Source organism: Oryctolagus cuniculus, chromosome 3 (assembly GCF_964237555.1).
Source record: "Oryctolagus cuniculus chromosome 3, mOryCun1.1, whole genome shotgun sequence".
NCBI classification, from domain to species: domain Eukaryota; kingdom Metazoa; phylum Chordata; class Mammalia; order Lagomorpha; family Leporidae; genus Oryctolagus; species Oryctolagus cuniculus.
The window spans coordinates 6,019,583-6,033,784 of record NC_091434.1 but is presented as its reverse complement, the minus strand read 5'-3'; the positions used below and the strand labels follow the sequence as shown (position 1 = coordinate 6,033,784).

Here is a 14,202-nt window from a genome sequence, read left to right as displayed (position 1 = left end):
GGGTGCAGGGCCCAAGCACCTGGGCCATCCTCCACTGCACTCCCTGGCCACAGCAGAGGGCTGGCCTGGAAGAGGGGCAACCGGGACAGAATCCGGCGCCCCGACCGGGACTAGAACCCGGTGTGCCGGCGCCGCTAGGCGGAGGATTAGCTTAGTGAGCCGCGGCGCCGGCCTCCCGTTACAAATTTTAGCCCAAGACTGATATGAAGCCCAACAGCTTGTGCAATCCAGATTCCGTTCTTTGGAAGATCTGCTCACGGCTGGTCTTCAGTCACTACAAGGCAGTTCTGCACAACTACTCCACACTAGGGGGTGAGTTGTCTCCATGTAGAGACGACTGCTCTGTACCCAAGGGAATAATGTGGCCAGGCCAGGACACAATTCACACAGCCCAACTACGGGCTTGCTCATTTCTCTAGAGTTAGGAGGCTCTGATCCCTACTTAGCAAGGGCCATTGTATACTCTGTTAATTAATCCACTCTCACACAAGAGGATATTTTCAAAGTAAAAGATGCTCTTACTAAAAATTCAACAGCCAGACACTGATATTAACTGGTTGGCTATTTTCTTCCTTTTAAATTTTCATTACTGAACATTTTCACTGAGTATTTTCCGGAAAAACAACTCAAATGCTATTAGTAAAGTTACCTGTTTTTCTGCAGTTCAACATTTGCTGCATCCATTTCATTAAGCAAATGATATGGAACCTTGTATCTTGGATTTGCTTGAGCTGTAAACAAAACTTTTCATTAATTTGTGTTGATTAAATGAAATCTGGCTGCTGAAGAGATAACATGAAACTAGAGAAGACTGTGCTGGGAGTTAGAAAGGCTGCAAACTAACTAACCAACCAACCAACTAATTGAACAAATACTAATTTCCTCTGGAGCTAGGTTTTTCTCATTTGAAAAATGAAAGACAAATAATTCTTTAAACCAAGCTAGAAGAGTTCCATTTGTTCAAGCATATTTCTTTAAGCATACTTTTTAGGGGCTGACACTGTGGGCTAAGCTTCCATCTGTGGCACTGGCATCTCACAAGGGCGCCAGTTTGTGTCCTGGCTGCTCCTCTTCCAGTCTAGCTCTTTGCTTGTGGCCTGGGAAAACAATGAAGATGGCCCAAGTGCTTGGGCCCCTGCACCCACGTGGGAGATGCGGAAATAGCGCCTGGCTTTGGATCAGCCCAGCAGCAGCCATTGTAGCCATTTGGGGAGTAAGCCAGCGGATGGAAGAACTTTCTCTCTGTCTCTCCCTCTCTCTGTAACTGTACCTTCTCAATAAGTAAAATCTATTTTTTTAAAGTATACTTTTAAAAAAGAACACCCTCTATTTGCATCCTGACTAAAAATGTAATAGTTACTGTAAACACCTGGAAATTATTTTAGAGGTATAAAATAGATATTACTTGTAATCTTACAGCTAAGACACACATAAATACTTTTTAAAAACTGGGATTATATTCACAAATTTGTAACTTGTCTTTTTATTTCACATATTGTACTTTTGCATAGCCTCAAATAAACAACTGCATATTAGTCTATTCTATAAGTAGCATAAAGAATCTAACTAACCTTTTTCTGTTAGATACTAAAGTGATTTTTAATTAGTCTCTATTATAGGAGAATGGATATAACAAATACTATTGAACTTAAATATTCTTAAACAGCTCTGATTATTTCAAGATAAATTTGTGGAAATAGAATAACTCGCTTAAAGGGTATGACAGGTGTAAAGCATTTATGTAAAAATTTATTTATGGGGCCGGCGCTCTGATACAGCAGATAAAGCTGCTACCCTGTAGTGCCGGCATCCCATATGGGCACCAGTTCTAGTGCTGACTGCTCCTTTTCCGGTCCAACGTGTGAGACCTGGAAGAAACTCCTGGCTTTGGATTGGCCCAGCTCCAGCTGTTGTGGCTATCTGGGCAGTGAACCAGTGGATGGAAGACCTCTAACTCCCTCTCTCTCTTTGCCTTTGCCTCTCTGTAAGTTTGCCTTTCAAATAAACAAATCTTTGAAAGAATTTACTTATTTATTATTTTTATTTATTTGAAAGACAGACAAGAGATCTTTTATCCTTTGGTTCACTCCCAAATGCCCGCAATAGCCAGGACTGGGCCAGGTAGAAGTCAATCTGAATCTTCCATGTGGCTGGCAGGGTTCTAAGTGCTTGGGCCATTATCTGCTGCCTCCAGAGTATGCATCAGTCAGAAACTGGAATTGGAGAAGCTGGGATTTGAACCCAGGTACTCAGAGACACAGCCATCTCAAGTGGCCTTTTAATTGCTATGCCGAACTCCTGCTCCAATGCTTTTAAAAACACACATCAAATTGGTTGTGCTAGTTTGTGTAGCCACCAACCACAGAGGAAGTATTAATTACTGAGAATCAGATTCATAGAAGTATTTGACTTGGTAGAAAAAAGTGGCATATCACAGCTATTATTTTAAAATTAATTTTCAAATTTATTTGAGACAGGGAGAGATCTTCAATCCACTGGCATTGCTATACATGGATGGGTGTTCCAAGCGATAATTTACCACTGTGCCAAATGCCTGTCCCTCATGGCTGTTTTATGTTTTCTTTTCTTTTTTTTTTTACTATGTGTTAGGTTAAAATTTTTTCTGATGAAATAGGAATTTGTTTTTTGCAAACTGCTTATTAATACTCTTTCCCCCATTTACCACTGAGCACAGTGGAGCATGGGTAAGATCACCCTGCAGTGGGGGAAACCAACTTTGTCAAATTCATTGTTTTCCACTGGCTTGTCATTTGTCTTTTAATTCTATTTAAAGTGTATAACACTTTCCCTCAGTTTTTTTGTTTTTAAAAAAGTAATTCTTTTATTTAATTTCATTTTATTTTCAAGGCAGAGAAACAGATGGAGAGAGATCTTCCATCCTCTGGTTTATTCCCCAAACACTAGCTATGACAAGGGCTGGGCCAGGCTGAAAACAGGAGTGTCGAACTAAATCCAGGTCTTCGGCGTGGTGGCAGGGACTCGAGTGCTTGAACCATCAGGTGCTCCTGTCAGGGCATGGATTGGCAGGAAGCTGGATTAGAAGCTGAGAAGCTGCTCAAACCTGGCACTCTGACAGAGAATGTGTGTCCCAAGCCGCAAAATCACTGACAAACACCTGCCTCTTTCATTTTTTTTTCAAAGATTTATTTATTTATTTGAAAGTCAGAGTTACACACAGAGAGAAGGAGAGGTCTTCCATCTGCTGGTTCACTCCCCAATTGGCTGCAATGGCCAGAGCTGCACTGATCTGAAGCCAGGAGCCAGGAGCTTCTTCTGGATCTCCCATACGGGTGCAGAGGCCCAAGCACTTGGGCCATCTTCTACTGCTTTCCCAGGCCATAGCAGAGAGCTGGATTGGAAGTGGAGCAGCTGGGACTCGAACCTCCCAAAAGCGATGCCGGTACTGCAGGCGGTGGCTTTACCCACTGTGCCACAGCTCCAGCCCCTGCCTCCCTCTCTGTATTTTAAGCTTAGAAAGGTCTTTTCTAAAGGAAACAGGGTAAAAGGGAGTGTGGGAGAGGGAGGAAGGGTATCATTACGTTCTTCAAATTGTACCTATAGGATCTGGTGTTGTGGCATAGCAGGTTAAGCCTCTACCTATGATACCAGCATCCTGTATGGAGGCTGGTTGGAGAACTGGCTGCTTCACTTCCGACCCAGCTCTCTGCTAATGTGCCTGGGAAATCAGCAGAAGATGGCCCAAGTGCTTGGGCCCCTGCACCCACATGGGAGACCTGGAATAAGTTGTGCTCCTTGCTTTGGCCTGGCCCAGCCCTGGCCATTGCAGCCTTTTGGGGGAATGAACCAACAGATGGAAGATCTCAATCTCTGTTTCCCCTCCTCTCTCTGTAACTCTGCCTTTCAAAAAAAAAAAAAAAAAAAAAAAAAAAAGAAAGAAAGAAATACCTTAAAGAACTATCTACATATTACACTGAATCTATTAAAAACTAATTAAAAATTTAACAAAGGTCTTCTCCACATTAAGGTCAGATAAATATTTATACTTTACACATTTGAAGGCTACTTTATCACAAATGTAAAGGAAGTGACTAGTGTAAGAGAGGAAAATGCCTCATCTCCCTAGCAACTGATCAACCCCCAGTTATACTGATTAACCCATACACTTCCCCCATTTACCTGAAGAGCTAACTTACTATGGATTAAAATCTCAAATACACACAGATCAATTCCGGGGCCCACTGCTGCATTCCAACGATCTTTTGCACCCCTTTGCATGAGCACCCCACTGTCTCTATTGCTATAACTTTATGTATAAAGTTCCCCCCAGTAGTTCCTTCTTCAATTTCTTATTTTTTTATTAAATATATATATATATTTATTTATTTGAAATTCAGAGTTACACAGCGAGAGAAGAGAAGGCAGAGACAGGTCTTCCATCCACTGGTTCACTCCCCAATTGGCCCAATGGCCAGAGCTGCTCCAATCCAAAGCCAGGAGCCTCTTCTAGGTCTCCCACATGGATGCAGGGGCCCTAGGACTCAGCTATCTTTTACTGCTTTCCCAGGCCACAGAAGAGAGCTAGATCAGAAGAGGAGCAGCTGGGACTTGAGCCGGTGCCCATATGGGATGCCGGCACTGCAGGCAGTGGCTTTACCTGCTACACCACGGCGCCGGTCCCACTTCTTCAGTTTTCACTTCTCTGTCTCTCTAGGTGAATTTTAGAATCATTTTGTAAAAGTCTGTCTCTCCATCCCCAAAAACATGCATCAGGATTTTGGCTGGACCTTTATTCAACTCCTAAACTATCATTTACTGTGCACTCCTGTGGGGAGCAGGGCCTGTCTCCCGCAACATGGCGAGATAAGTACTGAGACCACCGAGACTAGACTAGACCACTGAGACTATTAAGACTAACTCTATGCATCTGATCTCCCATCATATGGCGCTGAGAGAGTAAACAAATCTTACACAGCTGCTTCGTTAATTAGCTGATTCCTGACCCAACCCCTTAAAAGGGGGAGAGAGACAACAGCCGCGGCCGCGCCCCCTGAGAGAGTCCGTGGGAGAGCTCGCAGGTGCCGCTCCTCTGTGGAGGCGGGGGGCGGCAGCAAACCCGGGAAGGGCCGGGGAAAGAACAGCGTCCGGTCTGGTGTCGTTCCTCCGCGAGTGGGGGAGCGACACACTCCATTTAGGCTGACACTAAAATTCAACTCAGGGAAGAGTAGCAGCGGGGCGGCTGAGGACACTGATGTGTGTTCTGGTAACTGATCTGTGACCACATCTTCAGGAGAATCAATACCATTTCCTTTCTTGTTTCTTCCACAGAAATAAAAAAGCCTTTCTGGCTAACAGCACAGTTAAGCAGCTGTTTCAGATCTGGAAAGCTGACTTACTCTGATTCCAACACAACTTTATTCTTTTTCTTTATACAAATTATCACTATTGTCAGTTTCTAAGAATATTATCCTTATCTCTAATCACAAAAATTAGGAAAGCTTAATATTTTTTACTTAAAAATATTTATTTGAAAGTCAGAGTTAGAGAGAAGGAGAGACAGAGAGAAAGATCCACTGCTTCATTCCCCAAATGGCTGCAGCAGCCCAGGCTGGGTCAAGTTGAAGCCAGGAGCTTAATCTGGGTTTCCCTGGTGGGTGGTGGAAGTACTTGGGCCATGTTCTGCTGCTTTTCCCAGGCCATTAGCAAGGAGCTAGGTGGGAAGTGGAACAGCTGGGACATGAACTGGTGCCCACATGTGATGCCGGCACCACAGGTGTCAGCTTTACTTGCTGCACCGCAACACTAGCCCCAAGGTTTTTTACTTCTAAGTAGACTTTGGGAAGTGATTAAAAAAAAATCTTATTCATACTAACAGCTTCAATTAAACAATACTCTTCATTATTATGGTCTTGACGGTTACCCTTCACAGTATGAGCTGCCTTAGCAGGTTCAACAAATACTGCTTCAAAGATATTTCAATTGCTCAAGAGTACACATGATCTTGAGGGAAAAGAAATGGGAAAACAAAGGGGAAGATGGGAGGATAAGACAAAGTATGCTGAGAACTCAACAGATAACACATGGCTGAATGTCAGAGCCAAGCCTGAGCACAGGGCCACATGCTTAACTCTGCCAACACAACCAGAAAACACGATGTGGGAGCAGGTGTTGTGGCACAGCAAGCTGAGTGTCAGGATGTCTAGATTCCATATTGGAGTGAGGGTTCAAGTCCCGGCTACTTGGCTTCTACTCCAGCCTCCTGATGATGCACCCCGGGAGGCACTGGATGACGGCTCAGGCGCTTGGGTCTCTGGCACTCACGCAAGGAATTCCTGGCTCCTCACTTTGGCCTGTTCCAGCCCTGGCCATCTCAGGCCTCTGGGGAGTGAACCAGTGGATGGAAGATGGATTTCTCTCACTCTGTATTTTTAAATGGATGAAGACAGATTTTCAGAATTGGTTTTTTTGATACATGTACTATGACTTTAACTTATTATGGGAGGAAAAGTATATAGAAATATGTAAGGGTGCTTCAAAAAATCATGGAAAACAAAATTAAAAGATAATGCATATTTTCCATGAGACTTTTAAAGATGCCTTGTATAACCTCTATAAGATGACAAATTATTAGATTTCTTTGGCATAATATATTTCTCACTATTAGCTTTCAAATATTTTAAAAGTTCTCAGAGTGAACTTTTAAAGTTTTTTTTTCCTGTGTTTATCTTCTAAAATCAGTAACTTAACAAACAGAAACACTTTTCTTTCCATACCTTCTGGGGGTCTCTGTAACTGGGATTTCCGATAAAACAACATGTAGGCACTTTCTTTACCCTGAAATTGCTGCTCAATATCCTTTTCTTCAATTGGCTGGACTCTGGAATCATCGATGTCAAACCAGTGGGGGCAGGAAGCAGTGTCATTTAATCCTGGAGCCTCCGCAGTGGGCGTCTGGAACACATGCCGATCAGGCCTCTGGGTCTCGGACCCAGCCTGGAGAGGAGGGCTCTTCAGTAGGGTAACTGTACTTTCATCTGAGCTCAGAAGAAACACCTGAGAGTGGAGCTGTAAGAACTGCACAGAAGACCAAAAACAAATAGGAGGTTAATAAAAAGGTTTTTTTGAAAATTAAACATGATAGGATTCTGTTCTTCCTTTTTGTGGTTAGATACTTTGACTTAATGTTTATCTCTGGCCTGGCCAACTGAGGAGAAACCAATTTGAGTACAATTAACACATTTATTAAAAAGTATGCTGTGTTACAAAGCGAAACTGTTCTATAAAGTCATCACACCACTATCTAAAATCAGTCATTTATTTTAAAGATTTTTATTTGTTTGAAAGGTGCAGTTACAGAAAGAGAGATAGAGATCTTCCATCTGCTGGTTCACTGCCCAAATGGCTGAAACAGCTAGGGGTATGCCAGACTGAAGCCAGGAGCTTCTTCCAGGTCTCCCATGTGGGTGCAGGAGCCTAAGCACTCAGACCATCTTCCACTGCTTTTCCAGGGACATTAGCAGGGAGCTGGATTGGAAGTGGAGCAGCTGGGACTTGAACTGGCGCCCATATGGGATGCTGGCACTGCAGGCAGCAGTTTTACCCGCTATACCAGAACGTTGGTCCTAAACAGCAGTTTAATTACACCTCACAAATGCTGTTTTAAGTGGTACTCAACTCAAAAAGATTAGGTAGAACAAACACTTTTGAAATATTTAAAAGTAGCCTAAACAAACAAGGGCACAGCACAAAGGCAACCCCACAGTGCACCTCTATAAATCTGAAAATCAGGGGCCCATATACTCTGCAGGAACACAGTCTTAATTATAAGCCTCAGTTACCTTAACATTCGTAAACTGTAGGACGTCTATTTTAGAAGCCAACAGAAAGATCAGGACATCAGAACACAGAAATATTTAAGTAACAACCCCAGGAGCTATTTCTTTTTGCTCAGAGATTAGGTGAAAAATAATCTCTCCCCACACTGCCCATCCCCTACCCTTCTTCTGTGCTAAATACCTTCTCTCCACATGGCTTTATATAGAAAAACATTTGGGAACTAACTGTAACATCTGCTTACTTTATCAGACAAGACAGAAAGGAGATTTTCTCATTTTCTTTTGAAAATAAATCTGTAGCAATGCTAACTCTCTAATCCAAAGTATTTTTAAAAAAGCGGCCATTGGAGGGTGAACCAACGGCAAAAGGAAGACCTTTCTTTCTGTCTCTCTCTCTCACTGTCCACTCTGCCTGTCCAAAAAAAAAAAAAAAAAAAAAAAAAAAAAAAAACCCCAAAAAACAAACTATATTTTATTTATTTGAAAGGCAGAGTTATATAGAGAAGGAAAGAGACAGAGACAGAGAGAGAAAGAGAAATTGTTCTTCCATTTGCTGGTTCACTCCCCAAATGGCCACAGTAGCCAGAGCCGGGCCATTCTGATGGCAGAAGCCAGGTCTCCAGGGAGTGCAGGGGCTCAAATACTTGGGCCATCCTCTGCTGCTTCCCAGGTGTATTAGCAGGGAGCTGGATCAGAAGTGGAGCAGCCGGGACTTGAATTGGTACCCATATGGGACGCCAGCATCACAGGTGGCAGCTTCACCTGCTATGCCACAGTGCCAGCCCCCGAAGTATTGTTTTTATCACAAACAGAAGGCATAGGGCATATGACCCAAAACATTATTATTAACACTGTGTATGAGAAAGGATGGTAAAATAGTTTTATGGCTAATTTGTGTATAGATACTTGGGGCTCTCTTCCTTTTCCTTTCTAGCTTCTCTAACATTCTCCAGTTCTGTCAGCCCTCTGAGACTCCGCCTTGTGCGTAAACTCCATTACACCACGCTCTGCTGCGGACTGGAAGTGGTGGTGGCCCAGTGCAGACTCTGCTTCCCTGGCAAGGCTGTGTCCTCTGTTTCATGCCTGCCTCCGTTACTCTCGCTGTTTTATTATCTTGTCAGTTGACCATTTTCATCGGAGGGTTAGTCAGTAGAGCTGTCTACATCACTGGGACGGTAGAGCACTGAAACTTGATACTGAAGAGTTCATAGCAAAGGAAAATTTGCTGACTGGGGTTTTTTTCTTAAGGCTTTCAAATTGTTGATATTTTATCATCAACTCCCCTAGTCCACCAGCTGACTAATAAACGGTGGAAGGACAGCGTAAGACCATGCAGGGTCCAGCAAGCTGAGCTGCCTGCTGCTGGGCAGAGAGAGCCTGGAGTTCAAGTCCTGCCAAGGCAGAAGGGGATGGCATTTTTCTTAAACAGACTGTGGTAAATGCTGGGGTTAAATTAAGGACATATGTGGGTATTATATAACCTTAAAAAGTAGCCATTTAGATGTTTAAGGTTGTTGTTAACTTGGGATTGTATACAAACAGGAAGCAGGCCATTCTGTGCACAGGACGCAGTTTGCCAGGCCTGCTCTGAGAGGACGAGTGATGCCCTCGGACTAAAGGCAAAACTGCAACAGATGCACTCTCCCCTACCTGCATCTTTCCACAGGACGGAAAAAGCTTGTCAGAATGCAACACAAAACTCTGTAGAGAAAAATAACATGATACAAACTCCCTAGAGCACATCATCCACAATGTCCAGTAAATAACAGGAGATTATACTGGAGGATGATGGCCCAAAGCATAAAGCCTCGTCAGACAGGGGCAGCAAGCATTGTTTCCTGTGGGACATACTGCAGTGTGGTAAGGTAAACAACGTATTGCACACTTCAAAATCACTGAGAGAATTTCAAATGTTCTTACCTCAAAAAAATAATTATTTGAGGTAATGGACATATTAATTAGCTTAATTATTCCACTTTACATTTATAAAGCATACCATCACTTTGTACTCCATAAATATATACAACTATAATTGGTCAAGTCACAGTTTAAGAAATAGAAACATAAAAATTATATGTGAAATACTAATATATAAGATTAGTAACAGGAGAAGCTGTGTGTGAGTAGACAGGAGCTCTCTGTACCACTTCACAATTGTTGTTTTATAGATTTAAAACTATATGACATGCAAACAAGCAGGAGTAATTCATAATCAAGAGCAGTCAATTCTCAAGAAAAAGGAGTCACTAGGAACAGATTCAGACTTAATCAAGATATAACAACAAACAGCTCTTACAAAGATATTCATAGGAATATCAGTATATTTTATAATATATATTAATATTACAAATATATTCATAGGAAAAGACAGAACCAGTAAAGAGATGGAAAATTTCAGCAGAGAAAGGAACACTCTAAAAGAACTAAGTAGAAATTTTACAGCTAAACAATATGATGTCTGAAAGAAAAAGTCTGTAGTTGGGCTTAACAGAAGACAGAAGAAACAATAAATGAAAGAAATTAGTGAACCTAAAGACAGTCCAGTGCAAACCATCAAATTTGAATTAGGAGAGGGGAAAATAAAATTAAAAAAAAATCTCAGAACATCCAAGAACTGTGAGGAAGCATCAGGTGGGCTAATATACAAGTAACTGGAGCCTTAGGAGTCAGTGGGTAGAAAAATTGAAGAAATACGACAAAAATTTTTCTGAAGTTGAAGACTTTAGAACATGGACATAAAAAACCTTAGCAAATACAATGCAAAAGAACACACAGAACACCACGTGTATGCACACTACTGTCAAACTGTTGAAAACAAAGACAAAAAGAAAATACTTAAAGCAGACAAAGATACAATACTCAAGAGGACAACAAAACATGTTGACTTCTGAGACAACATAAGGAAGCCAGAACTATTAATAAAGAATTCTATATTCAGCAAACATATCACAAAAAAATGAAAGCAAAATAAAGATTTTATAGACCAACAAAAGCTTAGAGTATTTTATTTTTAAAACCAGGAGTTCTTAAGAAATGTGGAAAGAAGAGAAATGCTATCAAATACAAACCTGGATTAACAGAAGGAGCAAGGAACACTACAATGGATAAATACAAAAAGCTGTTTTTTCCTTAATTTCTTTAAAAGTCATATGTTTAAAGCAAAAATAAAAATGTATAAAGGACTTGACAATGTACATTTCAGTAAAACATAAAAAAGGTAAGAGTAGAAAGGGGTAGGAATGGCGAAACGGAATACTACTATAACATCTATGAGCATCTGTGTACAAGGTGGTATATTAATTTATAATCTATAATATTAAGTACAGTGTAATCTCAAGATCAATCACTAACACACTATAAATAGGTACAAAGTGAAAAAGCTAACAAAGATAAAAACAGAGCACTAAAAAACACTTAACTTATTCAAAGAAAGGCAAGAGCAGAAGAATAAAAAAAATTTAGAAACAGAAAACAAACAGCATGAAGGCAGATTCAAATCCAGCCCAAATACTACACTAAATGCAAATGAACTAAACATTTTATTGAAAAAGAGGAGATTGCCAAACTCTTTATTATCTGACAGAAAACAGATAAACAGTAGAGAAAGCCAACAAAGGCAAAGCTGTTAATAAACAGGTTTAGTAAGCTTGATAAACCCACAGCAGGATCTATGAAAAAGGTAAAAAATACATATTATCAGTATCAGAGATGAATAAGGAAATTAACTTCAGGTCCTAAAGACATTAAAAGGATAATATAGTGATATTTTATACAAGTTGACACCAAAGATAAATAAACGAATTCCTTTAAAATCCACAATTTTCCAAATAAACAGGAGCCAATGTCATGCTGAGATGTACTTGCATAACAAAACTTGTGTGGTCACATGAAATCCAGACGGGCAGTTTTGGAGGCCAGGAATACTAGCAGAGATAAAGAAGGGACTTCCTGTCCGGAGGGCCCAACAATCCTGAGTGCACATGCACCTGATAACACAGCTTCCAGGCACGCAAAGCCCAAAACTGTTCAGAGTAGTGGAGGTGGCCGGCGCTGAGGCACAGTAGGCCAAGCCTCCCCCTTGTGCCCAGCTGCCCCTTTTCCCATGCTGCTCTCTGCCTATGGCCTGGGAAAGCCTAGGTGTTTGGGCACCTGCACCCACGCGGGAAGACCTGGAAGAAGCTCCTGACTCCTGGCTTTGCAGGCTCAGCTCTGGCTGTCATGACCATTTGGGAAGTGAACTAGCATATGGCAGACCTTTCTCTGTCTCTTCCCTCTCTCAGTAACTCTGCCTCACAAATAAAATAAACAAAATCTTAAAAAGAGTTCGACTAGATAGTTTAAACAAATAAAGATATTTAAAAGTAATAGAGGGAAGTGACAAATCCACAGTTATCGTTGGGAAACTTAAAAACTCTCTCAGGAACTCACAGAGCAAAAAAGACAAAATTTAGTAAGGGGAGAGAAAAAATAACTCTTTACAAATTTGGCCTACATGAACTTTAAATGCCCTGACCATCACAGCCATTTGGGGGGTAAACCACCAGATGAAGTTCTCTCTCTCCCACTCTAACCCTGCCTTTCAAGTAAATAAAAATCTTAAAAAAAAAAAAAAATTGAAAAGGGGATATACTCTAGGTTCTACAGATGCTATTAAGAAAATATGGGTATTTTTTTTTAAAGATTTATTTATTTATTTGAAAGGCAGAGTTACAGACAGGCAGAGGCAGAGAGAGGTCTTCCATCTGCTGGTTCATTCCTCAGATGGCCGCAAGGGCCAGAGCTGTGCGGATCCAAAGTCAGCAACCAGGAGCTTCTTCGGGTCTCCCACGTGGGTGCAGGGGCCCAAGCACTTGGGCCATCTTCCACTGCTTTCCCAGGCCACAGCAGAGAGCTGGACTGGAAGTGCAGCAGCTGGGAGACTCCAATCGGCACCCATATGGGATGCTGGCACTGCATGCAGTGGCTTTACCCGATACGCCATAGGGCTGGCCCCAATATGGGTAATTTGAACAACGGTATGGCAACAATTTGACAGCACAGATGAAAAAGACAAATTTCCTAAAAACCACAATTTCTCAAAATGATGTTAAGTAATAGAAAATTTCCTTTTAGTAGCTTAATTAAAAGATGCACTTAAATGCTTATTGAAGTGGGTGAGTACTTTGTTCCTACACAAGGTAGCTCCAAAATATTTACACAATGTTCTGCTGTTTGCTTTCAGCCAAGTTGTTATTTTTTACATCTGGCTGTATCCCTTTCTGCATGGAAGCTTGCAGTGTAGGCAACCATCACAAAGCTTACTAGGACTTTGTACAAAAGAAAGATCAAGTGAAATCTGGGTAAGTATCTGAAGACATTTCTTTTTTTTTTTTTTTTTTTTTTTTTTTTTTTTTTTTTTTTTGACAGGCAGAGTGGACAGTGAGAGAGAGAGACAGAGAGAAAGGTCTTCCTTTTGCCGTTGGTTCACCCTCCAATGGCCGCCGCTGCAGCCGGCGCACCGCGCTGATCCTGGCAGGAGCCAGGAGCCAGGTGCTTTTTCCTGGTCTCCCATGGGGTGCAGGGCCCAAGCACTTGGGCCATCCTCCACTGCACTCCCTGGCCATAGCAGAGAGCTGGCCTGGAAGAGGGGCGACCGGGACAGAATCCGGCGCCCCAACCGGGACTAGAACCCGGTGTGCCGGCGCCGCAAGGTGGAGGATTAGCCTATTGAGCCACGGCGCCGGCCTGAAGACATTTCTATAAATAAAATGAGGGACTTAGGGTATGGATTTTTGACATTTTTCGCTTGTGATTAAATGCTGCTCCTCATTTTTTTTGCTTACTTCTTGGTTCTTTGAGAGATAATAAGTCATCATAAGTAACTTAACAGCTGAATTCTAGACATTAAACCAAAATGCAGATTTCATATTCATCTATTCTACATACCCTTCTGCAGAGTTCACATTGCAGGGGTCACAGTAAGATTTCCTGGGGCTAGAACTGTTTATAATGATGCCATTACCATGTATTACCTTCCGCAGTGGTCCATGGTGTTTTCTGTACTTCTTGTTCCAAGATACTCCTATCTTTTTCATGAGTTTCTGGCCCAACTGGTCAACAGGAATTAGGTTATTCTTCTCCTTAGGAAAGAAACACAAGGTCACCTAGGGAAATCTAATGAGGGGCTGGGCACTGTGGTGAGGTGGTTTAAATGGCTACCTGCATCGCTGGCAACCCATATGGGCACTGGTTCAAGCCCTGGCTGTTCCACTTCTAATCCAGCTCCCTGCTAATGTGCTTGGGAAAGCAGTGGAAGATGAAGTGAAGCCCTTGGGCCCCTGCACCCACATGGGAAATCCAGGTGAAGCTCCTGGCTTCAGCCTGGCCCAGTCTCAGCTGACATTTGGGG

The 14,202-nt window shown here is 42.0% G+C and overlaps 1 protein-coding gene across 15 annotated transcripts in view; it reads right to left on the bottom strand.

Annotated features, from left to right (window-relative positions):
• The window catches only part of USP40 (ubiquitin specific peptidase 40), a 106,484-nt gene that overhangs the window by 59,236 nt on the left and 33,046 nt on the right, over nucleotides 1-14,202 (bottom strand). For 14 of the 15 annotated variants that reach the window (XR_011387050.1, XR_011387051.1, XR_011387049.1 and 11 more), the window contains 3 exons: nucleotides 13,826-13,933; nucleotides 6,753-7,053; nucleotides 650-731 (listed from right to left, as the gene is read on the bottom strand). Coding sequence is in view for 9 of the 15 variants with exons in the window: in XM_008275247.4 (XP_008273469.3) it covers nucleotides 650-731; nucleotides 6,753-7,053; nucleotides 13,826-13,933 (491 nt within the window). In the remaining 6 variants the exon portion in view is untranslated. The remainder of the gene's footprint in view (nucleotides 1-649; nucleotides 732-6,752; nucleotides 7,054-13,825; nucleotides 13,934-14,202) is intronic. The other variant, XM_008275246.4, reaches the window with a different exon arrangement.